We start from the raw sequence: 27,033 nt of genomic DNA on the forward strand, positions 1-27,033 counted from the left end.
GGGACCAGGATCTATTTTTTGGTTTATTTTTTTGGGTAACAAACACTTTAAGGTTGTAATACAGCATATTTTATTTGTTTACACTCAAATTGGATGTAATCCCAAACTGGGTGACACTTTGTTGTGTGCACTGTGTATTATAAATAGGCATTTTTTTAAATGGAAGCCTTGTTTTCACCTTTTTTTAATTTTTTGATCTATCTCAGTGTGGCTGATTTCCTTCAGCTTTTTTGCAGCCACTTCCTGTCTACATGCACTCTAGCAATGGCTCAATGGCATTTCTCAGGGTGGGTTCCTTGATGGTGACCACAGTAGACCATGCCCGTTTAATGTTTTTTAAAACGGCCACTTAGTCTCTTTTAAAAGCCTATATGAGAGGGAGGCATGAACAGAGCATTGCCCCCTAATACCGGGAAGGGTCTAATCAAGGACTCTTATGGCAGGATCATCAGAGATGATTATACTGAAAGCTGCAGATTTGAAAATATTGAAATTACTTTAACATGTTAAATATTTTAGTGGTTGGATTTTCTTCTGCTTGAAAACTGATCTCCAGTCTTCCCTACAGTCTTGCACAGTTGTACCGGCTCCTCTCCTGGATGGAAATGACTTGCTCTGATTTCACTGCACACTGTGCGTTTCTCACATTAGAAGCTGCAGCAAGCTTTATATAGAGCTCATCTCATTTCCTTACTCTGCCTTCATGCAAATCCAACATGTCTAGGAACACCTACTCCAGGCTGACATCCACCCATTAAGGCATTGCAATATGAGAGGGTCCGCTCATTGTTTGCATCAGGCCTGAGGGCTTTTGGGAGGTGTACTGAGGCAGTGATGTTTTCAGGAAGCCATGTACAGCACCCTGCCAGCCCCTCCCACCCCTCATGATCTGCCTGCATCAAATAGAGAAGCACAGAGACCTAGTTATATCACTGGATCTAGAATGAGGTAGGGATTGGAAAGGTTTTATATAAAATTTCATTAGCAAGTTGATGAGGGGGAGGGAGGAACCAGAAAAATATAAGCATAATAATCTTTAATCTGACATTGCTGCACTTTTTTTTTTTTTTTTTTTCCTTTTCCCCGTAGTGACGCTGTGGTATCTCAGGTATTGGATGAACTGGGCCTTAATCTTACCGATGAGCTCTCCAGTGAGTATTACCCACAAAATATGAACTTTAAAAAATGAATCATTGCTAATTTACACTTTAACCACTTCCCGGCCATCATATGACATCCTTGACTTTGTGTGGGTATATCTGAATGATGCCTGTAACTACAGGCATCATTCAGAAGGAGATTCCCTACACCATAAGAACGATCATAGCGGCTGTTCTGCAGCTTGATTGTTCTTACGGGCAGCAAGAGGGGACATCTCCTGCCGCCCTCCGGTGCTTTTACAGACTCGCCGCTTCCATCGGTGAGTTGGAAACAGGATCCGCTGGCCCGGATGTTTACCATCGAGATTTCCGGTGGACCAGATGGTCACTAGAGTATCTATGATCGTTCGGAGGCTGGGCACGATGTTATGACGTCACACCCGGCCTCTGTATTCAAACAAACAGCGCTGCCTCGGCTGGGAAGCTGAGATCGTCTTCTTTTTTTTTTGTTTTTTTTTGGGGGGGGGGGGGGGGGGATTTCAGGCTTCCCAGCTTAGAGGTGAGATGCGGGGTCTTATTGACCCCATATCTCACTGTAAAGAGGACTTATCATGCCATATTCCTATTACAAGGGATGTTTACATTCCCCGTAATAGAAAAAAAATTGTAAAACTTAAAAGACGATAATACAAAAAAAGAAATATGTAAGCGCCCCTGTCCCTGTGTGCTCGCATGCGAAAACATATGTAAGTGTGGTATGAAAATGGTATTCAAACCACACATGTGAGGTATCGCCTCGAACGTTGGAGCGAGGGCAATAATTCTAGCCCTAGACTGTAACTCAAAACATGTAACCAGTAAATATTTTTAAAGCGTCGCCTATGGGGATTTTTAAGTACCGAAGTTTGTGGCCATTCCACGAGCGTGTGCAATTTTGAAGTATGACATGTTGGGTATCTAGGAAATATTTTGAGCGAATAATACCTCTGTGATCCTCATCTGGACTCAATCATTTCATGTACTTCATTCATGTTGAAAAGTGCTACTAGTTACATCTTATTACAATTATTAATTGCCTAATTTTCCATCACAATTTGAGTGTTCTTTGAGTCACTAGGGTCAAACATTTTATGTCATTTTTTATGACGTGTATTTTTTCTTTTATGTGCTGTACATAAAACGTTTAACTCTATCCAATTAAATACTTTTTCATATTTTTATTCTAAAAACTTGTGCCCACAAAAGTCCCTTTTTGTAAATTTCCCAAAAAAAATCAATTGCCTATATTACTGGGACGTTGGCACACTCTTATCAAGTGTATCAACAGTATCACCCTGTGAGGATATACGGTAAATCTCAAATGTTATCTTTCACGTTATGCAAAAAAAATTGGCTAGCTTTTACTGTGTTGTGTGTGTGTTTTTTTTTTTTTTTTTTTTTTTTTAAAAGCACTTGAAAAATTTCTGCGCAAATGCCACCCAAAATAAAAAGTTGTAATGACCGCCATTGTATTCTCTTGGGTCTTTGCTAAAAAACAAAACAAAAAAAAACAGTATCTCACAAAAGTGAGTACACCCCTCACATTTTTGTAAATATTTTATTATATCTTTTCATGTAACAGCAATGAGGAAATGATACTTTGCTAGAATGTAAAGTAGTGAGTGTACAGCATGTATAACAGTGTAAATTTGCTGTCCCCTCAAAATAACTTAAACAGCCATTAATGTCTAAACCACTGGCAACAAAAATCAATACACCCCTAAGTGAAAATATCCAAATTGGGCCCAAAGTGTCAATATTTAGTGTGGCCACCATTATTTTCCAGCACTGCCTTAACCCTCTTGGACATGGAGTTCACCAGAGCTTCACAGGTTGCCTCTGGAGTCCTCTTCCACTCCTCCATGATGACATCACTGAGCTGGTGGATGTTGGAGACCTTGCGCTCCTCCACCTTCCATTTGAGGATGCCCCACAGATGCTCAATAGGGTTTAGGTCTGAAGACATGCTTAGCCAGTCCATCACCTTTACCCTCAGGTTCTTTAGCAAGGCAGTGGTTGTCTTGGAGGTGTATTTGGGGTCGTTATCATGTTGGAATACTGCCCTGTGGCCCAGTCTCTGAAGGGAGGGCTATCATGCTTGGCTTCAGTATGTCACAGTACATGTTGGTATTCATGGTTCCCTCAATGAACTGAAGCTCCCCAGTGCCGGCAGCACTCGTGCAGCCCCAGACCATGACACTCCCACCACCATGCTTGGCTGTAAGCAAGACAAACTTGTCTTTGTACTCCTCACTTGGTTGCCACTACACCCTTGACACCATCTGAACCAAATAAGTTTATCTTGGTCTCATCAGACTACAGGACATGGTTCCAGTAATCCATGTCCTTAGTCTGCTTGTCTTCAGCAAACTGGGCTTTCTTGTGCATCATCTTTAGAAGAGGCTTCCTTCTGGGATTACAGCCATGCCGACCAATTTGATGTAGTGTGCAGCGTATGGTCTGAGCACTGACAGGCTGACCCACCCTGCCAAACTCTGCAGCAATGCTGGCAGCACTCATTTGTCTATTTCCCAAAGACAACCTCTGGATATGATGCTGAGCATGTGTGCACAACTTCTTTGGTTGACCAGGGCGAGGCCTGTTCTGAGTGGAACTTGTCCTGTTAAACTGCTGTGTGGTCATGGCCACCGTGCTGCAGCTCAGTTTCAGGGTCTTGGCAATCTTCTTATAGCCTAGACCAGTGATGGCGAACCTTGGCACCCCAGATGTTTTGGAACTACATTTCCCATGATGCTCATGCACTCTGCAGTGTAGTGGAGCATCATGGGAAATGTAGTTTCAAAACATCAGGAGTGCCAAGGTTCGCCATCACTGGCCTAGACCATCTTTATGTAGAGTAGCAATTCTTTTTTTCAGATTCTCAGAGTTCTTTACCATGAGGTGCCATGTTGTGCTTCCAGTGACCAGTATGAGGGAACACCGATTTTAACACACCTGAGACATTGTAACATTAACGAGTCACCTGACACCGGAGAGGGAAAATGGCTAAGTGGGCCCAATTTGGACATTTTCACTTAGGGGTGTACTCACTTTTGTTGCCAGTGGTTTAGACATTAATGTCTGTGTTGAGTTATTTTGAGGGGACAGCAAATTTTCATGCTATTGTGTGTAACGGACCCCATACTCAAGATGTCTGCCGTAAATGCTTCCTCTGTCCAGTACCACACAATCCAAGACCCCTTAGCTTTCCCATACACTAGTTGTAGCTCAGTGTAGGGTAAAACATCAGACCACACCAGTCTTGGAGTACATCGGGAATAACCTTTTTATTTGAGATTTTCACACAAATATATACAGCAGTCCTGGCTAGTTCTGTCACATTGGGTCTTAAGCATTCTTGCACTGTAAGGTTGGTTGTTTTGCTTTCACTGCATCAACTTTGTGTTTTTGTGTCCAATATCTGTTTACGGTACATCTCATCCTCTTCCTGCACAATACAGACCTACCGAGTACAGGAGGATCCCTCAGTGTGGCTGGAGGGAAGAAAGCAGAGCCCACGGCTGCCCTGGCTGACGCAGATGCAGACCTGGAAGAGCGACTGAACAATTTGCGACGGGATTAACGTGTTAAATAATGTATTACATGGACTCTTCAAGTTTTTATCTATTTTTTTTTCCTGTTATGAGTGAGGATGTAGGTGAATGGGGTGGAACCTGGCAGAGATTTAAATGAATGATTTGCTCATTAAACGCTTTGGCATAAAGCCAGGATTTCCCTGCACCAATAGTGGCTGCCAGTCTCCACCCTCAGCTTTTGGCTGGTTCTGATTTATTCTGTAACGTAGACACTCCCTTTCCGCACAGGTCGTGTAAGGCCAAGAAGACTGTTCTGTCTGTGTCTTGGTGTCCTCATACTGGGTGACACATACTATTTAACATATATACAATCTGTAAAACCAAAGGCTTAAAGGGCACCCATAACTTGGCAGTGAACATAATGTAATTATTAAGGAGGCTGGGGGAGGTAGTCTCTGTACATGGTTCCTCCAATAATGGGAGATAGACTGTGTACATGGTTCTTTCAGTAATGGGAGGTAGACTATGTACACGGTTCTTCCAATAATGAAGGTCTTGGAGTACTTTGGAAGTGTCCAGTTCAGGGCCCACTCTAGTCCTGAGTGCCTTAATGTTGTCTTTTATAGTACTGGAGCAATGTTGAAAGGTTAGATTTCACAGGCCCAAGTGTTTAGTATCTCAGGATATCATGGTAGGTGTTAAAACCCAAGTTAAGTTTTTTTTTTTTTTTTCTTAGTGTAAATTCAAAACAATTACATCTCCTTTTAAGGCCTAGTAAGAGGTGACCCAGTTGAGGTTTCTAGGCTGTGGCCTCTCCTATCGCGGGCAGTGGACCTCTCAGCAGATATTTTGTTTCTATGGATAACTTTAAATGTCCCTAGTACAAATAGTCAAATAGCCTGAAGCTGATCTGCAAAGTTTTTATTGTAAAAAAAAAATACACCGATGCATTCCGGGGGAAGGGCACCCTTCAGGGCTTAATCCTAACATGTGGATTTGCTGTTATCTCAGCTCTTGTTAGCCTAAAAGCAGTCATTTTAATGGCTCTTGTCTGAAGTTAATCTCACTCCTTACATTTAAGCCCTGAAGAAGGGGGAGGCAGTTCCCCCAAATGTGTTGTATGTATTTTAAACAAACTTTTTAAATCAACTTCAGGCTCTTAGGCGTTCAAAACATTACCCATAAGATGTAATTTGCATAGTCATCCTTCATAACTTTAATGATAGTATTTATAGTTGAAGGGCTGTGGCTTATTGGTGGAGGTGGTACAACTCCATTTGTATGAAAGACAGGATTAACCCTTCTAAAAGGCACTGAAACCTCCATTACTGAAAGTCCCCACCTCTATAAAAATGGCTGCACATTTTAGTGCCAGTTTGGTGCCCTAAAATTCTGTAACTGCTGAGGGCAGCTAGGGGCAAGAGATTGTCCATAGATGTCCTGCTTTATAGTTTCATGTCTATTTATTATAGGGCAAATCCTACAAGCACGCATCGGCAAACAAAATGTAAGCTGTAGTGACCCTTATGCCATTGATCCTGCTTTTTACCTGACCAATTTCTGGCCCTTGTCCTGATCTGGGTTGCGGAAATTCTTTGAAGGCCTCTGGAATGCAAATCTAGTGGAGAGGAAGAGAATTGCAGGCTAGCGGTCACAATGGTTCCTCAGACTTTTGCTTTGGAATAGATGTTTTTATGCGGGTGACTAGCTTACATTTAAGGGTCATCTCTGTTGGTTCTTTCTTCAGCTGATTGCTGATTTTGGGTCGCTATCTCAGTTTTGGGTCTGCTTTATCTTTAAGGTGGTCTAGCTCTGTATTTACTTTATAGTCCCTTCCTGTACAGATGTTTGTATAATACATTTTACTCTAATTAAAAAAAAAGATAATAAAAAAAGTGTATGGGCATTACATATTTACCATAAGGCATTTAGTTCCTCTTCAGTTTCATTTACTGCGTGGAAAAAAAATTACTATTTTATGTAATTTATAGGTAATAACACCAGGGTTATTTGATCCAGGGAATAACCAATTCTCCTCCTGGGAGATCAGTAAGGAATTCTTTTTTTCCCTGCTAGAGCAACATTTTTTTTTTTTTTTGCCTTCCTCTGAATCTACTGTGGATATATGATTGTAGTCCTGTGTTTATGGAGGCTTTCTAGAATTGTGTGTGGAGTTTTTATTTTATTTTATTTTATTTTTTGGGTCTTCAACCTGACTATGCAAATGGAGTCACAGACAGCACTAGAAACCTAAGGGAAAATGAGGCCCTGGATACAAATGTATGGTAAATCTGTGAGAGTCTGGTGAGGTTGCTCTTCAGAAAACACCTTGAAAAGGGGACCCAGAAATGAGAATCCCCATATATTCAGTTTAATGAGAGCGCCAAATAAAAGGTCCAAGAGCCCAAAATCCAGCACAGTGGCTAAGTAACTCTAGGTTCATCAGTTATAATCCCAACAATGGCATACCTGCCTGGAGTTTACATGTTCTCCCTGTGCCTGTGTGTGTTTCCTCTGGGTACTCCGCTTTCCTCCCACACTCCAAAGACATACTGATAGGATAATTGGATCCTGTCTAGATTGGCCCTAATATGTATGTGAGTTAGCAAGCTTAGATTGTAAGCTCCTTGAGGGAAGAGACTAATGTGAATGTAATATATATATATAGATATATCTATCTCTCGCTGTGTAAAATGAGTGCGTTATTTAAAACAGGGTTCCACTCATTTTTAAGTTTATTAAATGTCAGCAGCTACAAAAAGTGTGGCTGCTGACTTTTAATAAACAGACACCTGTCCCACGGTCCAGTGATGCGGCTGCCCGAAGCCTCGCTCCTCTCCCTCTACAAGTGTGGGAACCCGGCTGTGACAGCTTGCGGCTTCACAGCCGAGTGCGCATGCGCCTTCTTAGTGGCCAGGCAATCTGTGACGTGTCCCCGAAGATTGCAGGGAGAGGATTTTCCTATGCGGCGAGAGCGGAAGTGGGAGCTGGGTACCCGTCAAAACTAGGTACCTGCTCTTCTTCTCCCCCCCCCCCCCCCCCCCAAAAAAATGGCATGCCAAACGTGGCATGTAAGGGGGCAAGGAGTGCTTAAAGCGGTATAACCTAAAACAAACTCAAAGATGGAAGAATACCTAGGAATAATGTATAGATGTTATTGCACAGGTGGAATCAGTGTATCAACAAAACGCATATACACGTGTTACAGGACACTGATTCCAGGGGTTCAGTTATCAGTAACCCTATACAGTTACAAATCCTTCCTTGTTGTTGTGCCATCTTTGAGTTCTGCCACTTCCACCACCTAAACCCCAAAAGGAAGGGTTCATTTGTTGGACCACTAAAACACAATGGCACTAGGAACCTGTCGGTGGGTTTAAATCTTTGCAACTTTTAAAGTTTTGGACAGATCCTATAAAGAGCTTGTCCCCTTGTCCCTTTAGGGCAAAGTGATCATGTTTGTGTGACTGATATGGTTGGGATTCAAACCAGCGACCCTTTTAACTGCTAGGCGAGAGTGCTACCCACTACGTCACTGCTGCCACAAACACAAAACTGGAAAGTTTAAATGATATCTTAATGTAAACGCACAAGCCCTGGCTATACTAAGGGTATTTTTTACCAAAGAAAAAAAAATTTGGGGCCTTAACTCCACTTTAGTCATAGGCAAGATCAAAAGTAACTTTTATTGCATTCTGCAGTTTAGAGAGGCAAGTGGGCAAATTTGCCTGAATCCTGAGATCGTTGTCCATGCCTGACAATTTGAATTTGTTTGAAATTCATTACTGTTCAAGTTAAGATACCTGTGAGCTCCAAGAGCAGCCGGATGGAAGTCCACCTTTGACCTGACATTTCACTCATAAAAAGAGGGACAAAGCCTATTTTAACTCCCTCTATCCAGCACACTTTACAGTTTCCTCTATTGATTACTAATCCACCTTAATCCTCGAAGAGGCCATTGGTCAAGTTGCAGGTCGCTGGCAAGCCTGGTAGTCTGGTTTGAGAATCTTTTCATTTTTCACATGATGAATGAGATCATCTGTGTTAGTGATTCAGAAATGGTTGGGGCTCTTTAGTTCTCATGTTCCGTCACGTGTCCTTGAACTTCATACGTAGTCTGCCAGCTGAGGGTGTGTGTGTGTGTGTGTGTGTGTGTGTGTGTGTGTGTGTGTGTGTGTGTGTGTGTGTGAATGGAGCATTCCATCTGATTGATTTATGGTCACAAGTATCGGTGGCTAAGCAGGTTTCCCTACTAAAAGTAAAAAATACTCAGACTTTTGTAGGTTTGCTCTACATTAAGTCAATATTGTGGGTCAGTTGTGGTAAAAAAACATCCTTCCTGATCGAATCCGATTAATTATTTGGTTAGAATTACCTCTATACTATCCTTTAGTAAATATATTCATGGGTGCATGTCAGGTGCGGTCAATGGAAGTGATGGCTCTTCATTGATGGTGTCAGTGGGAAGACTAGTGGCTCATTGCTGGTGTCCGTAAGGGGAATAGTGCCCCATCACTAGTGTCTGTGGGAGGAATAGTGCTCCATCAATGGAATAAGGGAGGGGGGGGGGATAGTGCCTCATCACTAGGGGCAGTGTATGGAGTTGTGCCCCATAACTGGTGTCACTGGAAGGAATGGTGCCCCATCATTGAAATTATTGGGAGAAATGGTGCCCCATTATCGGTATCAGTGGGTGGAATAGTGCCCCATCATCGGTATCAGTGGGTGGAATAGTGCCCCATCATTGGTGTTGGTGGGTGGAATAGTTCCCAATGCTTGGTATCGGTTGGTGGAATAGTGCCCTATTCTTGAAGTCAGAAGGAGTAGTGCCCCATTATTGGTAATAGTGGGAGGTATATTGCCCGTCCTTGGTAGCAGAAGGTGGCATATAACCCTATCTTTGGTATCAGTGGGTGGAATAGTGATCCATTCTTGGAGTCAGTAGGAGGAGTATTACCTCATCTTTTTTGGTTGGAGAAATAGCACCCCTTCCTCAGCAGAAGGAATTGTGTCCCAGCACTGGTATCAGTAGAAGGAATCGTGCCCCATTGTTGGTGTCAGTGGGAGGAATTGTGCCCCATTATTATCAGTGGAAAGAATAGTGCCTCCTAGTTTTGGAGATCTACAGGTTAAACAAGTTTTAGAAACTATTTTGATGCATTTTTCCTTCAGTAGTCTGTAAAATAGTTGAGCTGATTGTTTAGAAAAGAAGAAATGTACAGCCATCAGGTAAAACACATTTTTATTGATTAATTTCCAAATACAAGAACCAGATCTTTTTGTCTTTGTGACAGAATTCAGGAGCCATTCAGGATATTGTCAGGAGCTTTGCATGAGTTTTATTGACCTTTACACATAAATATAACATCTCCTGGAACGTACGGACGACATGGAGTCACAAAAGAGGAGAGGAACGTACTGATCTCAGGCCTTGCTACTAGATGGTTGTCTCAGTCCTGCACGTTCTACACCAGTACAGGAAATTATATGAAATTTATGACTATGTTGAGGTGTTCGGCCTCCTCCTAGAGGTCTGCGTCCCTGTAAGCGTATGCAAGATGGAATAAAACAAGTGCTCTTCAGCTGGAACACCCATATAGATTGGAACGCCCCCATCTGGTCATCCTAGGGTAATGGTCGGATTTAGAGTGGACAGTACGATGGGGGATATGGAGGATTTTGAACACACAGATCTTTTCACTAATAACGGTCCCTGCGAGAGAAAATATTGAAGGAAAATATCAGTATCTTTAAGGGCTATTCAGGGTTGTTTATATGCAACTACACGTTTATTGTAGCCTGGCTCTATATAGTAACCTTAAAGTGGTTGTAAACCCTTTACAACCACTTTCACCTACAGGTATGCCTAGATTAAGGCTTACCTCTAGGTGCCCATCGGGGTTTACTTCCTCTTTAAGCTGAGCCCCCAGGTATTGCTTTTATTGCATAGTTACATGGTCCAGTGTGAAACATTGTAAGTATTCCAATTCCATACCTGTGAGACTGCTGTGAAAGCGAAGAATAACCATAGTAGTTTACTACGAGTGGCTGTTTTCTCAAAAATACACCTAGACTGATTATAGAAGATATGTTTAGAGAGTAACCTTCTCTATACAGCACTGCAGTACATGTTGGCTATATAAAGGTATAATATGATTAGTGTCTGACCATGGTGAGGAAATTAGAGTGTAAGCTCCTCTGGAGCAAAAAGTAATGTGATTGGCTTAGTGTTCTCTGTACAGCGGAGAAATTTCTCAGAGCTACAGTACTGTGCACAAGTTTTAGATAGGTGTGCAAAAATAATGTAAAATAAGAATGCTTTGTTTATTTTTTATCATTTTACAAAATGCAAAGTCAACAAACACAATAAAAATCTAAATCAAATCAATATCTGGTGTGACCACCCTTTGGCTTCACACCAGCATCAATTCTTAAGCACCATACACACTATCAGTTTTTCTGCTGAGTTTTTCCTTCAGGTTTGCCAAAACCATGTAGATTGTAGAACAAGGGCCTGTCTAATTGCACACACATTGAAAATTCTAAGGGTTGACCGCATATTATATGGTTTTGGTAAATCTGAAGGAAAAACTCAGCAGACAAACTTATAGTGTGTATGGGGCTTTGCACTTGCACAAAGTCAGGAATTTTGTAAAATTAGGAAGGCCATACATGGGTCGAATTTCGAAAGGATTTTCTTTTGAAAATAATATCTAAGAATTTTCGTTCATATTTTGCACCATTAGTGGGCTGCAGCAACAGCCGATCTTTTGTGCGGCCAGCGAATTTGAGTAATCGGAAATGTTGGACGTTTTTTGAAAAACTAACAACTTTCTAATCCATGATGGGAGAATCGTGCGGGAAATGTAATCGAAAATGAAATGGCCATGTGCAAGAAAAGAAAATTTGCAGCGATGAAAATTCTTTTCTGTAGCAACATGAGGAGAAATTGAAGGCTTGGTTGGCTGAATTTTTAAATCAGTGGTGGCGCCATCGGATCACAAAACGCGCAAATTTTCTGATTTTCAAAAGAAAATTATTTTGAAATTCGACCATGTATGGCCAGCCTTAGTCAGGTGTATTATTAACCAATTATATTAAGCAGGTGCTAATGATCATCAATTTCATATGTAGGTTCTAACACAGTCATTAACTGAAACAGAAACAGTTGTGTAGGAGGCTTAAAACTGGGTGAGGAACAGCTGCTACGGTGAGGTTGTGGAAGACCGTTCATTTCATGTCACAGGTCATACACCATGGCAAGACCGAGCGTAGCAACCAGACGCAAGGTAGTTATACTCCGTCAGCAAGGTCTCTCCCAAGCAAAGATTTCAAAGGAGATTGGGGTGTCAGTATGTTCAAGCTCTTTTGAAAAAGTGCAAAGAAACAGGCAATGTTAAAGTGGGGTGCCCCTAAAAAAAATAATAATTAAAAGTCAGCAGCTACAAATACTGCAGCTGCTGACTTTTAATAATCGGACACTTACTTGTCCCAGGGTCCAGCAATGCAGGGGAACGAAGCCCCCCTTCGTTCCCCGCTCCACTCACTGCGCCGTCATTCGTACTGTGGGCACCAGGGTGTGGCTTCACAGGCGGGCACCCACTGCACATGCGTGAGCGGTGCAGGGCGCTGTGATATGCCACACAGTCATCTGGGACACCTGACAGGTCCCAGATGACTGTGCGGTGCGAGGTGAAGTGATGTCACCAGCCCGGGCAAGGAAGAAGGCAGACTACGAGGGACTCCCTAGCAACAGGCATTTAGAGTGGAGTAAAAAAACATTTTTTTCCCAATTATTTTTTATTTTTTTAAAGATTTTTAATCACGTTTTTATTTTTTGGTGGCAACACCACTTTAAGGACCATAGATAGTGGTTGGCCAAGGAAACGTAATGCAACAGATGAAAGACACATCATGCTTACTTCCCTTCAACATTTGAAGATGTCCAGCAGTGCCATCAGCACAGAACTAGCAGAAACCAGTGGGACCCAGGTACACCCATCTACTTTTAACGTTGATAGATAAAAGCCAGCAATTCGATGGAATTAAACGTTGAAAATCTTTATTGGCTACACATTTAAATCCAGTGAAACAATGCTAAAGCAGCATTGTTTTACCGGATTTACTTGTGTAGTCAAAGTTTTTCAATGTTTGAACCTACCGCGTTGCTGGCTTATATCTATCAATTTTGCAAGTATTGAAGGACTGCACATCCTGGTCACGAGCCCCCGTTTTCCGCCTTGGACAGCATTACCTGCAGTAGAGCTTGGGTATTCAGTACACCCATCTACTGTCTGGAGATGTCTGGCCAGAAGTGGTCTTCAGATGGCCATGAGGTCACTGTACTCCAATGACCCCCACGGTCACCAGATCTCTATCCAATAGAGCACCTTTGGGATGTGGTGGAAGGAGAGATTTGAATCATGGATGTGCAGCCGACAAATCTGCAGCAACTGCATGATGCTATCATGTCACTATGGACCAAAATCTCTGAGGAATGTTTTCAATATCTTGTTGAATCTATGCCACAAAGAATTAAGGCAAATCTGAAGGCAAAAAGGGGTCCAAGCCAGGACTAACAAGGTGTACCTAATAATAGTGTGTGACATTAGAGTGTAAGCGCCACTGAGCCCGGGACTGAAGCCAGTGTTCTTTATGATAAGGGGAGAATAGTGCACTTACCTCGGCTTACATCAGTTTTGCAGTCCGAGGGATTTTATACATTCTTTATAGGCATGGATGAGCTCCAGGCAGTTATCTTCCCCTTTCTCTGCTACACTGCATGAAAAACAAAAGACATCATGGAAGTAATTGTGACAGATCTGCACAGTAGCATCCATTAACCACTTCAATACCGAGCATTTTCATCCCCTTCCTGCCCAGGTTAATTTTCAGCTTTCAGCGCTGTAACATTTTGAATGACAATTGCGTGGTCATACAACACTGTACCCAAATTACATTTTTATAATTGCTTCCCCCATTTTGAAAAAAAAAACACCATATTTTTTACTTTTTGCTATAATAAATATCCCAAATTATTTTAAAAAAATTTTTTTCCTCAGTTCAGGCCAATATGCATTCTTCTACATATTTTTGGTAAAAACAAATCACAATAAGCGTATATTGATTGTTTTGCGCACAAGTTATAGTTCCTACAAAATAGAGGATAGATTTATGGCATTTTTATTATTATTTACTAGTAATGATGGCGATCTGCAATTTTTTTTTATCGTGCCGTGGCAGATAGATTGGACACTTTTTGATACTATTTTGGGACCAGTGACACTTATACAGTGATCAATGCTATAAATATGCACTGATCAGGGCTGGTGCAAGGATTTTTGACACCCTAGTCGAAACCTGATTTTGCCCCCCCTTGGCTCCACCCCTGATCCCACCCCCTTTTTCCTGCCCATGTAAACCCCATCTTTTTAATGGGGCGCCCATCAAATGCAGCTTACCAGCACCCCTCAATGCAGCCTCACCAGCGTCCATCAATGCAACCTCACCAGCGCCCATCAAATGCAGCCTACCAGTGTCCATCAATGAATGTTTGCTTGCTTCCATTCATTTGTAATCAGACACAAACACAGTCCTCCACCGCTGATACGCCTCTGAAACCATGCGCAAACAGAGCGGCGGCTGCCTGCTGATGTTGAGACATAGTTGCTTGCTGCAGAGAGACAAGAGTAGAAACACCAGTGGCCGGGCGCCCTAGACGGCTGCCTAGTTTGCCTAGTGGTAGCACCGGCCCTGGCACTGATTACTGTATAAATGTCACTGGCAGGGAATGAGTTAACACTAGGGGGGTGATCAAGGGGTTAACTGTGTTACCTAGGGAGTGATTCTAACTGTGGGGGGGGGGGGGGGATTAACTAGGGGAGGAGACAGATGGGTGTTCCTATATACTAGGAACACATGATCAGTCTCCTCTCCCCTGACAGGATGTGGATCTATGTGTTTACACACACAGTTCCACATTCCTGTTCTGTCACCAGCAATCACGGGTGCCCGGCAGAAATCGCAGCTGAGAGGCACGTGCATCGGCTCCCGAGTGACGCGGTGGGCTCGTGCGCTCCCTATACTGCCGGGAAACCAAGGACATTATGATGCCCTACAGGAGGGATAGAGTGTTCCTGTGGACGTCATATTACAATGGGTGGGTAGGAAAGTGGTTAAACAGGTTTCCTTTAGAACTTCTAAACTAATAAACACAACATGAAGGTGTAAATTCTAACAATTTATTACTCTAATTTCCTCTATCCCATTGAAAGCATTTTATTATATCCATTCAAAAAAGTTCATCCAGCCAAAATCCTGTGAGCTGATAACTTCCTGAGCTCTCTGCCTCTGGACTGTTATCAGTTAGCATTATTCCCGGCTATCTTCTTGAACTACAAAACACCTCCCCTGTTATGGAGAAGTGAGGGAGGTGTTATGTAATCTAAACACAGTGTTATATAGCCCTAACACACCCTGCCCTAGGGTGACAATGCTGTTCAGATTGGTTGTCACCCTAGTACAGGAAGTGAGGTAATGGCAGAATTGCTACGATAAAATAAAATAAAAGAAGTGTTAAAAAATAGAAGAAAAAAACAAAAGCAGCCACCACATCAAAAGACCGGTAAGCAGATATACTATCAATTTTTGTTCTTGGGTTTAGATACCCTTTAAAGTGGTAGTATGGTCAATTTTTTAACTTTTACCTACAGGAAAGCCTATAATAAGGCTTACCTGTAGGTAAAAATAATATCTCCTAAACCTGTACGGTTTAGGAGATATTCCCCTCGGTATGCGCCGCTGACTGCAGCGGCGCATGCGCACAAGGGGGTTCTCTCCGTGAAAATCCGGCAGCGCTCGTGCGGCCGGACTGAAATCTCCCGCGCGCATGTGCGGGAGTGACGATATCGCGGCTCCGGCCACTCACAGCGCCGGAGCCGCGATACCCGGAAGAGACGCAGAGGGAGCATGTCGGCTCCCTCGGCGTGGATCGGGCCAGATGTTGGGGCCTCGTTCTAAGGTAAGTATTTCATAATGAGCTAGTATGCGGTGCATACTAGCTCATTATGCATTTTGCTTTGCAGGTTTAAAAAATAAAATAAAAAATTGCGGGTTTACTACCGCTTTAACCTTATTCCCATTAGGAATTATCTTGTATCAGCAGAATGATAGTAATACAGCAGCAAGCTGTCCATCAGTGCAGTTTGCACAGTAGTTATCCTGTAATGGAGCGCCCTCTTGTGGAACACACTCAACCAGCAAAGTATTCAAAAAGGACACATGCATTTTGCTCTGTTAAAGAGGAAGTCAACTTCACTGACATTTACCTATAGGTAAGCCCATAGCGCCCAACTGTCCCCGATTTCGAGGGACTGTCCCTGATTTGGAACAATGTCCCTCTGTCCCTCTGTCCCTCATTCCTCCTCATTTGTCCCTCATTTTGGTGTGATCTATATAGATGTATATAAAATGCACTTTTTACATATCAAAAAGCGTTTTCCAGCGCTAAACGCTTCATCTGATTTCTAAATTGCTGCATTTGTAAATTCCAAAAGCCAACATAAAGGAATAGTAGTGGTAAAAAAGCACTTGTGGGTTTAACCAATCTTGTTTTTTTGTACAATCTCCCTTTAAAGTGGTTGTAAACCCTTACAACACACTTTGACCTACAGGTAAGCCTAGATTAAGGCTTACCTGTAGGTCCAAGAAATATCTCCTAAACCTATACGGTTTAAGAGATATTTGCCCGAAGACAGGCACCGCTGTCTACGGCGCATGCGCCGTAGACAGCGGCGCGGAGGCGCACTGAGCGCTGCATTTCCAAGAAAGGAGCTGCCACGCGTGTCTGCTCCCGTGCGCATGTGTGGGAGTGACATCATCGCGGCTTTGCCGAATGACAGCGGCGGAGCTGCGAGACCCCACCGACAACATGGATGCGCCGGACTACAGGGGACAGCGGCGACTTCGCTGGCTCCTGTGTCAGGTAAGTGACGTATAATGGACTACTATGCGATGCATAGTAGTCCATTATGCTTTGCCTTTGCAGGGAATGAAAGAGGAAGTAAACTCATCAGAGTTTACTTCCTCTTTAAGGGGTGTGGCAAGGGGTGTGTCCTATGCCTGATGATAGGTGTCCCTCATACCCATACCTCCCAACTTTTTGAGATGGGAAAGCCTATAATAAGGCTTTTCTATAGGTAGTGTAAATAGCTCCTAAACGTGTACCATTTAGGAGATGTTTACATTACATGCAGCCAGTGACATCACTGGCGCATGCGCTCTGAAGGATCGGCCACCAGTGCCATTCCTTCCGAGCCCTGTGCCGTGAACATCATCGTGCCTCCGGCCAGTCACAGAGCCCAGAAGTAAGACGGGTGAAATGGAAGTGGCTGCAGCGCTGACATTGCGGTGCTGGAATAAATTTGTTTTAAGGTAAGTAGCCTAGCTCAGAGGAAGGGAGTGCTCCAGATGTACCCCATGTTTTGTGCATGTCCTTGCACTGCGTTTATGGCCTTTTGTCAGTTGCATTTTGTGAGTACCCACTTTTATACAAATATTTCTTATTATTAAATTATCTCTTGTAATGCATTAGGGTCGGTTCACACAGGGGGCAACACGACTTTTGGAGGCAACTTGGACACGACTTCAACACGACTTGGGGCGACTTACAACACGACTTTAAGTCGCCCCAGGCCAGGCGACTTTTGCCGTGGCCACTCAGAGAATGAGCTCTCAAGGGGGAACTCCATGTCAAATAAAAAAACAGCGTCCCCTTTCCTGGACGGCCGGGTAGCGTGCTCGGATAAGGGTCTGGTATGGATCTGGGGGGGACCCCCACGCCGTTTTTTCGGCCTAGGGGGTTCCCCTTCAAATCCATATCAGACCTAAGGGCCTGGTATGCTCTCGGAGGGGGAACCCACGCCAATTTTTTTAAATAAATTTGGCGTGGAGTTCCCTTTTGAGAGCTGATAATTCTGTGAGAGTCGCCTCCGTATAGACGGAGATCCAACTTGGAGGCGACTTCCATTGAAATCAATGGGTACCAGTGGCCTACAAGCCGGATTGAAGTAGTACAGGAACCTTTTCTGAAGTCGGAGCGACTTCAGTAGTGTGCATTAAGACGGCTCTCATTCACTTACATTGATTTCTACATGTTGTACGACCTGAGGCGACTTAGGGCGACTTGAAGTCGGATCTGAGTTGCCCCTGTGTGAATGGACCCTCAGGTGTGTACGCCTTCCATTTCTGTTTTTATTGTCGTTTTATATTTTTTAAAAGGTGTTTATTTTGATTTTGTAACATAAAAACAATAAAAGAAGGACTGTAATTACAAATGTGTGAAGTGCACATCATAGAACCACTTACATAATAAGGAGAGTGGATCAAGTTTAACAGTTCATAAGAAACAGAAAAACCCCAACCAACACACACTCATACCTTCATACTTGCACTCATTCAAACCTGCAACACATGCGACCCCGTAAGGACATCAGAGGTCTAGGACCCCCCCATGTATTGGATGTTTCATATCAGGCAATCTGTGATTAAATATTTTTCAGCAAGATGCCAAAATTGATAGAGTATATTAGTAGTGGGCCTACTGGGAAAGCTGTGAAGAAAGGACAGCCCCCCAGAAATCCTCAGAGACGTCAAGCCATGGTTGCCAGATTTTGGTGAATTTCTTAGGGCACGCCCTACTCGTGTATATCAATTTGAATTTGGGAAGGACCCCATGAACAATGCGGAAGAAGGCGTGGGCTGAAAGTCAGCTCACATCCTTCCAGTGCAATAGGATGGTTTTACATGCATAAAATAATACTATACGTAACAAAGTCTTGGTGTGGGTACGGTGGACATGGTCGTTGAGTATTCCCAAAAGTCTCACCTCTGGCATGCGAGGTATCAGTAGAAGAAGTTTGTGGTTGAAGAAAGCAAACAATTCCTTCCAGAATGTTGAGAGTCTGGGACAGGTCCAGAACATATGAAAAAAGTCTGCAGCAATCATATAACATCTAGCACATGCAATAACCTGTCCTAGACCCATCCGGACCAGCCTAGCTGGGGTATAAAGCAGGTGGTGTATAAACTTAAATTGTACCAGTAGGTCAGCAGTGCTGATTTATTTCCTGAAAACATATCTTAGTTGCTTCTTCCTCTTCAGAAAGCCCAGACTTAGACAATAGCCCTTTGCGATGAGAGTTCTGAAAAGGATCAACTCCAACTAGCTAGAGGCGACCATAAAAGGTTGTCACCAGTTTGGCAATTTCCTGGAATGACAGGAGATCTTCAATAGACGATTCCATGAGCTCAATGGTCAAAGATCCAAACTGTGCCCGAATGGCGTGTCTGAGTAAGAGATATTTGAAAAAGAATTTAGTGTCCAGGTCATATTTAAGTCTGAGTACATCAAAGAATAGTGAGGTATTCTCTTCAACTATGTGGGTTAGGTGTGTAATACCAAATTTACTCCACCATATCGAGTCCGGGTGACCGAAGAGCTCAGGGAGGTTGGGGTTCCGCCACAGAGGAGATACCCGTAGAACAGGGATATGCAATTAGCAGACCTCCAGCTGTTACAAAACTACAAGTCTCTGCCTCTGTGTGTCATGCTTGTCGCTGTCAGAGTCTTGCTATGCCTCATGGGAATTGTAGTTCTGCAACAGCTGGAGGTCCACTAATTGCATATTCCTGCCGTAGAAGACTGTGTCAGAGTTCCCCCCCCCCCCCCTCCAGGCCATAAAACTAACCTCAACAGGGGAGAATCTGGAGCCACCCAATCTCTTTGATCTATGGAGTTCCCGTAGAGAGGTAGGAGGTTCAAAGAGGGTCAATAAAAGTGCCGTGACCGGAGTCAGTGGGTCAGAATGTAACCAAGCATGGACATAGGTAAGTTGGGAAGCAAGGAAATAAGTTATTAGGTTTGGGCAAACCAGGCCACCCATGGTCTTTGCTGCCTGTAAGGAGGACTTGGCTATACGAGGTTGGCAGCCATTGCAGACAAATGAGGAAAGGGTGGAGTCTATTTTCCCCAAAAACTTTTCAGTGAAAAAAGACAGGGGCAGCTTGAAAACAATAGAGACATTTTGGTAGAAAAATAATTTTGAATATGTTTATGCGACCAATTAGATTAAGGGGCAATGACTTCCAGGTATGAAATCATTTGCTTGGCTATAGGTATGACATTAAGTTCTTCATATTTAGAGATGTCAGCATGTATTTGAATACCTAGATATTTAAAGGAGGATATCAATTGAATATGCAACCTTTGTAGATAATCAATAGGAAAGGGGGGGGGGGGGGCTATAAGAGAGGCCTGAGATTTTTCCCAACCCACCTGTAGTCCCGAAGCTGCACCGAACTCCTCCACAACACACAGCAATTTATGAAATGAGCTCTCTCTACCATCCAAATATATAAGGGCATTGTCTGCGTAGAGGGAGATCTTCTCTGCCACTGGAGCACAGCGGATACCCCCTATCTCTGACGTCTGTCGAACCACCAGGGCCAACAGCTCAATGGCCAGTGCGAACAGGAGTGGAGAGAGAGGGTACCCTTGCCTGGTACCCCCCTTCAAGGAAAATGGTTCAGAGATGTCCCTGTTGGTGCGGACCCTGGCCTTTGGGTCTGCGTATAATAAACAGGCCCACTGAATAAAGTTTGGACCAATACCCACTGGTGCCATAACTTCTCAAAGAAAGGGCCAGATCACAGTGTCAAAGGCTTTTTAGCACATCTGGGTATAGGACCAATCCACCTCATTTTGCGCATGCTGCACCATGGATATGCAAATACAGTCTACAAATATTGTCAAAACTGCTCCTGCCAGACATAAAACCGGATTGATATATGGATGTGGGACGGTAGGACCCACACTGCAGCTTGTCTTTGCCAGGTTTAGGTATAACCACTATAAGTGCTTCATTCATAGAGTTTCCCCAGCGAAAGAGAGTCTTGGAATGTCTTAAGGAGCTTAGGAGCTAGTTCTTCTATGTGTGTCTGGTACCACTCTGAGGGGAGTCCATCAAGGCCTGGAGTTTTATTGGTCGGTAATAAATGTATGGCCGTGGTCACCTCCTCCAGCATAATAGGTTTATCTAAAGAAAGCTGTTGGGGGGGTTCTAAGTGTTGAAGTCAAGTGATTCAAAGAAACCTAGGAAGGCATGTTCTGAGGGGATAGATGTAATGTTGTATAATTTACTGTAAAAATCAAAATGTCTGGTTAATAGTCAGAGCGTCAGCAGTAGTTGACCCGTTTGGAAGTTGGAGGTCCGTATGGGCAAGATACGCGAGGGGCTTACTGTTTTTTCCCCCACGCACAAATGCGAGCGGAGAGGTATAGTCGTTGCCTCCAGGGCCAGAAGAACAGTCTGTGACCCACAGTCAAACCCACCTATATTATAGAGTGGTCAGAGACAGTTCGGGATAAGTATGCTATGGACTGGACATGGGGTAAAAAGTCCCCCTGTGGCCAGGGCATAGTCTATTCTGGAGAGGGTTGCATAAGACCTGGACTGGCAGGAGAACACTTTGTCATTAGGATATTTCCAGCGCCATATGTCTACATATCCGTAGGCACTGCACCACACACAAAATAATTTAGTCTCAGTCTGTAGAAGTTTCAACCTATCCAAGGCAGGCTACAACACAGAGTTACAATCTCCAAGAATTAGCATGGGGCAGCTAGGTAGGGAGGCAAAATGCACACTGAGATCAGCAAATACTGCAGCCGTGACCGGAGTGGGGGGATAGGCCGAGACCAAAATAAAGGGGGTTCCATGTACAGTTACATGTAAGATAATATGTTGTCCCTTAGAGTCCAGGATGACCTGGTGACACAGGAAAGGTAACCCCTTAAAATTGCAACCCCACGGGCATAGTTAGAATAAGTAGATCGGTAATTATGGACCCAGTGTTTTTTCAGGGCCAGAATTTTAGATCCCATGAGGTGAGTTTCCTGGAGGCACAGAACATGTGGTTTGCTGTGTCTCAGGGCCTCAAAAATAGAAGCTTTTTTAAATTTAGAGTTCTATCCACGGACATTCCATGAACAAACATTTACCTGAGACATGGGATCAGAGCAAAAATCATGGGGGAGGGGGGGAGTGAAGGGGCCCCTGAAGGGCTCCCCGTTCCCGGTCACAGCTACAAAAGGTTGTGAGGGTCGCAGTGCTGCAAAAAAAAAAAAACAATAAAAACACACGACAATAAATTTTTTTACAGAAACACAATCATTAACCAATAAGGGTAGCATTACCTCTGCCCAGCTCAAAAAGGGGAGAGGGCCTACACCCAAAACTTTGTACCATGCATGGGGCACATGGCCAGCAACAGTAAGTAAGAGAGATGTCAGAAAAACAAAAATAGTCATTGTTCAACAAATATCAAAGAGGCGGGGTGAAAACCAAGGCAGCTCAGGCCTTTTTAAAAAATGAGGCCAGGTACTCTCCTCACAGGAGATGTGTAGGATCAACCAAAGTATCACTGAATAGAGCTTCAATGGTGATTAACAAGGGATATTGGGAACGGGCCAGGAGAAAGAGGATGCAGGTTCTCCAGCCTTTCCAGCAAAACATGTGGACCTTCATCAGGCAGGTGGTTTTGGAGGGCGGGGTAGAGATTCCCACCAGGCTGGGGCATCCTTTGGGGATTGGAAGAACTGGACTTTCCCCTGGTAGGCAACCCGGAGGGTGGCAGGACATAGCATGGAGTATTGGATATCCTGCTCCCAGAGTTTCTGCTTGTCACGCTGGTAGCTAGCTCAACGGTTGCGGATTGTCGCATAGTAGTCAGGGAAAAGGGACGCGACAGCATTATTGATGCAAAACTTCTGATCCCTGTAATTGAGGAGATGAATCACCACAGTGCGTGGGGGTGTCCTTCAGGGAGGGGGCGCCGAGGGACTCGATGGGCACTCTCAATCACAAAACAGGGGGATAGTTGAGTGCGGCCAAATTCTTGCTCGAGGCAGCTTTCAAAGAAGGCTACAGGGTCAGGACCCTCCACCCGTTCTGGGAGAGCAACCAGACGCAGGTTATTCCCACGGAGACTATGCTCGAGGTCATCGACCTTATCCTCCAGGGTGGCAATCTTCCCCCCATGTGTATTAAGTTTGGGCAGGATGGGGTTAATAGTGTCCTCTAGGTCACTAATACACTGCTTGGTTTCAGTAACCCAGCTGCATAGTTTCTGTATGACCTACCACATAATTGGCAAGTCAATCTTTAGCTCATCCACCTTCCCCATAAGGTCTACATGGTTTACCTTAATAATGGCAAGGACCACCGACAACATGGGTTCCCCACCACCATCCGCAACCGCCGCTCCCAGAGTCGCCTGTGGGGGCATGATCGGAGGGTTCAGTATCTTGGAGGAAGGTGGTGGGAAGGCATCCTGGCTGTCTGCAAAGAGATCCGGCATGGAGGCTGGGGATACACTAGGCCCATGGATAGTGTTGCGGCGGCCATCTTGGCAGGAGCGAGTGGTGATGCTCATCTTTGGCAGGGGTTGCTTCTTCCCTTGCTGCTTTCCCATCCACCAAAATGCCTCCCTAGGGTACAGGAGATGCCCTGGGTTGGTGTGGGCAAAAAAATTGGATGTTTTCTGGATATGGCTGATCAGGATGGAGCAGGATTGTAGAAGAAGATACCGGAGCTACACAGGAACACGTCCATTCACATCCCACACTAGGCCACGCCCTTTTTCTTGTCGTTTTAAGGTAAGTTTCACATAATGTGCTAGTATGCGATGCATACTAGCACATTATGACTTTACCTTGCAGAAAGAAGAAAAAAAAAGTCAAGCGGTATACAATCGCTTTAAATAAACGTCCTATGAAGGTGAAGACGATAAACTAAATACATGAGCGGGGATAGCCACCAGGGTATAGTTGTATCGTGGAGCAAGGAACAGCACTAGGAAAATTATACATTATTCATTATATGATGAGGTGCTTGTGACTGGATAGCAAAATGAGAAGCAATGAAGCGATGAGCTCATCTCTCTGCCATTCTGCTCTCTCCTCCTATTAACATGCTTCTTATCAGCACATTAACTAATTGGCTTCTTGTGCTGCTTCTTCCTCTCACACACCAGTTCTGCTGTAATTCAGATACCTACACTGCTTATATTTTACATATACTGTACATTTAATGATGTATTAATGATGACAGAGCTGCATTCATTTGTGACTTTCATATCTTCCTGGAGTTCATCTATGAACTTGAAAGTGGTACTATACTCACCTTCTATCCAGTGAAGCAGTTGTCTGGCGCTCCCTGCCATCATCTTTGGCTGGATCGGCTACTGGGTACCAATCTACCAATCCATTTTCATTGGCCCAGCCGAGATGACGTCACTCCCATGCATGGGAGTTCATTCATCTCGGCATTGCCAGAATTTGTACATATACAGGCATGTAAAGAACTTTAATGCAAGAAAGCTATAGTGTGTCTCTTTGGCATTAAACATCCTGCCTGTTTGCTTTTTTTTTCCTGGTTAAAGTTCCACGCATGCGCAGCCCTTTGCATAGGCACATTTCCGAAGGTTTTCCCACATTCATTTCTTTTTTTTACTCCTTAATGATAGCCGCGTATTCTTGATGCAGTATTCCTACATGGTATGTACATTAAAAATACTAAGAACACTTAGGCTATGTTTCCACTATTGTGTCCGATTTTTACCACGACTTGAAGCAATGCCTGTGTATTCTTGAGGTCTATGGACCTCAAGTCGCATCAAAGTGGGACCAAAGTAATGCAGGGACTACTTTAAAGTCGCTGAGTCTTGAAGATATGAACTGTACTCATTGGAAATCATGCGGTACGACTTGTCATGCGACTTTTCAGTCCCAAATCGCATGAAAAGTCACACTAGTGAAAACCTAGCCTAAGATTGACAGAAATATATTTAGGGCCCATTCACACTTAAAGCTGAACTCTTGTTATTAAAACATAAAATAATTGCAATGGGCCAACCCCATGCTTCCTGGATTGCAAGGGTTAAATGCTCATTAAATCTAGGAGAGGGAAAGGATGTAATAAATACCTTATTCCTTGATCCTCAGGCCACCAGAGCTCTCCAGCCTGTGGGTGGGTCCTCATTGTCCTTACTAGCCCATTGGTCCTGCATTGTATGCATGACCAATAGAACTATTGCATAAAACTATTGCATTTCCATGTTCTGTGTACGGTGGATGACCAGATATAGTGAATGCAGGCTCCTGGGTTTAGTAACACTTGAAGACTAATGCCCCATTCACACGTACGGAAATAGTCCGATTGGATTATGTTGTCGGAAAATCCGATCGTGTGTGGGCTCTGTCGGACTTTTTCCGTCGGTAATTGCGACCGAAAAAAATTGGAGAGCAGGATCTTGAATTTTACAACAACAAAATCCGATTGGACTTTTTCGATCATTTGTAGAGAATTACGATCGGACAAAGTGCCACGCATGCTCAGATCAAAGTACGAGAGCAAAGCTATTGGCTACTAGGCTGAACGTAGTCCCGTCGGAACGAATGAATGTCATCACGTTTTGAACGATCGGATTTTCCGACAACTTTGTCCGACCGTGTGTATGCAACACCAGTTTCGGACAAAATCCATTGGATTTTGTGGTCAAAATTTCCGACCATGTGTATGGGGCATTAGTGTATGCTTAGATGTGGCAATTTATAGCAAAACACACTTGTTAGCCATTTGAGTAGTGAGTGCTGTTTTAAAATGGCATAGGGACAGTGGCTGTTTGTGGTAGTGCCATTTTATGGGGCCCCCGGACTCAGTGGTTCTCACGGGTCCTGACAGCTTTGTTGAGCTGGAGCTGCCAGCTGTCTATGATAGTCAGGATCCAGCACAAAGCACTAAAATGACTTTGTTTCAGCTACTGGACATTTGATCCTTCAACAGATCGCTCCATAGAGCACCTGTAGAAAAAAATGTAGATGCAATGTTTTAGCATTGTGTTTACATCAGGAGTGTAGAGTGATTATGGTCAGAGGCCAACAGCTCTGTCCTGCCTCTCTCTGAAACAATAGATCACTGCTATAATGTGCTATTGCTGAATGATTGCAAACAGCAATAGATCACTATAATGCTCCGTACACAAGGTCGGATTTTCCAACGGAAAATGTTCGATGAGAGCTTTTTGTTGGAAATTCCGACCGTGTGTAGGCTCCATCGGACATTTTCCATCGGAATTTCTGACAGCCAAAATTTGCGATCTAGATCTCAAATTTTCAGACAACAAAATCCGTTGTTGGAAATTCCGATCGTGTGTGCACAATCCTCACAAACAAAGTTCCACGCATGCTCAGAATCAAGCAGAAGAGCCACACTGGCTATTGAACTTATTTTTTCTCGGCTCGTCGTACGTGTTGTACGCACTGCGTTCTTGATGTTCACAATTTCCAACCAACTTTTTGTGACTGTGTGTATGCAAGACAAGTTTGAGCCAACATCCGTCAGAAAAAATCCATGGATTTTGTTGTTGGAATGTCAGATCAATGTATGATCGTGTGTACAGGGGCATTAGAAGTGATCTGTTGCTGCACAGGTTCCAACAATCATATTGGATGATCTAAATGACATTGACTGCATAAACATTAAATGCACAAGACACTGAATGTAATGCTATTTGAATTTTTAGTGATTGCAATTATTATTATTATTATTATTAACGATTTATATAGCGCCAACAGTTTACGCAGCGCTTTACAATGTATAGGGGGGACAACACAATTACAGTACAATACAAAAAGGTACAGGAGGGCCCTGCTCGTAGAGCTTACATTATGTACCCATGTCAACCCAATGTGATCTTATCATAGTCTTATACTAGCAATTCATTCAAAATATTATTATTATACAGGATTTATATAGTGTCAACAGTTTACGCAGCGCTTTACAACAAGAGGGAAGACAATACAAATAAAATACACTTTAATATATTAGAGCTTACAATGTAAGAGGGAATGACAAGAGATACAAGAGATAATAACTGTGGGGGATGTGCTGATGTAGAAAGTAAATTTACAGTTGTTAGGTGGGGGCAGATAGGATTCTCTGAAGAGATGAGTTTTCAAGGATCGTCTGAAAGTGGACAAAGTAGGAGAAAGTCAGACAGATTGGAGTAGAGCATTCCAGAGGATGGGAGAGGCTCTGGAGAAGTCCTGAAGGCGAGCATTGGAGGAGGTGACAAGGGAATTAGAGAGCAAGAGGTTTGGGAGGAACGAAGAGAATGATTAGGTTGGTATTTTGAGACTAGGTTAGGTATGTAGCTGGGGGCTAGGTTGTGGATGGCTTTGTATGTTATTGTTAGTATCTTGAATTTAATTTATTGGTTGAGTGGCAGCCAATGGAGGG

General features: G+C 43.5%; 1 protein-coding gene and 1 long non-coding RNA gene across 2 annotated transcripts in view; one reads left to right on the forward strand and one right to left on the reverse strand.

Moving 5' to 3' along the window:
- The window catches only part of CHMP2A (charged multivesicular body protein 2A), a 29,230-nt gene extending 22,632 nt beyond the window's left edge, over nt 1-6,598 (forward strand). Inside the window, exons 5-6 of the mRNA XM_077457745.1 lie at nt 1,090-1,151; nt 4,601-6,598. Of these exons, the coding sequence (XP_077313871.1) occupies nt 1,090-1,151; nt 4,601-4,722 (184 nt within the window). The 3' untranslated portion in view covers nt 4,723-6,598. The remainder of the gene's footprint in view (nt 1-1,089; nt 1,152-4,600) is intronic.
- Nucleotides 6,599-9,900: 3,302 nt separating this feature from the next.
- LOC143934283 (uncharacterized) overlaps nt 9,901-27,033 on the reverse strand; it is a 51,733-nt gene continuing 34,600 nt past the window's right edge. The window contains exons 2-3 of the long non-coding RNA XR_013263242.1: nt 13,358-13,453; nt 9,901-10,388 (exon numbers count right to left, since the gene is read on the reverse strand). This is a non-coding gene — a long non-coding RNA (uncharacterized LOC143934283). The remainder of the gene's footprint in view (nt 10,389-13,357; nt 13,454-27,033) is intronic.

The sequence above is a fragment of the Lithobates pipiens genome, unplaced genomic scaffold (genome assembly GCF_037356315.1).
Source record: "Lithobates pipiens isolate NorthernLeopardFrog02 unplaced genomic scaffold, aLitPip1_a1.2 Scaffold_27, whole genome shotgun sequence".
In the NCBI taxonomy this organism is placed as follows: Eukaryota; Metazoa; Chordata; class Amphibia; order Anura; family Ranidae; genus Lithobates; species Lithobates pipiens.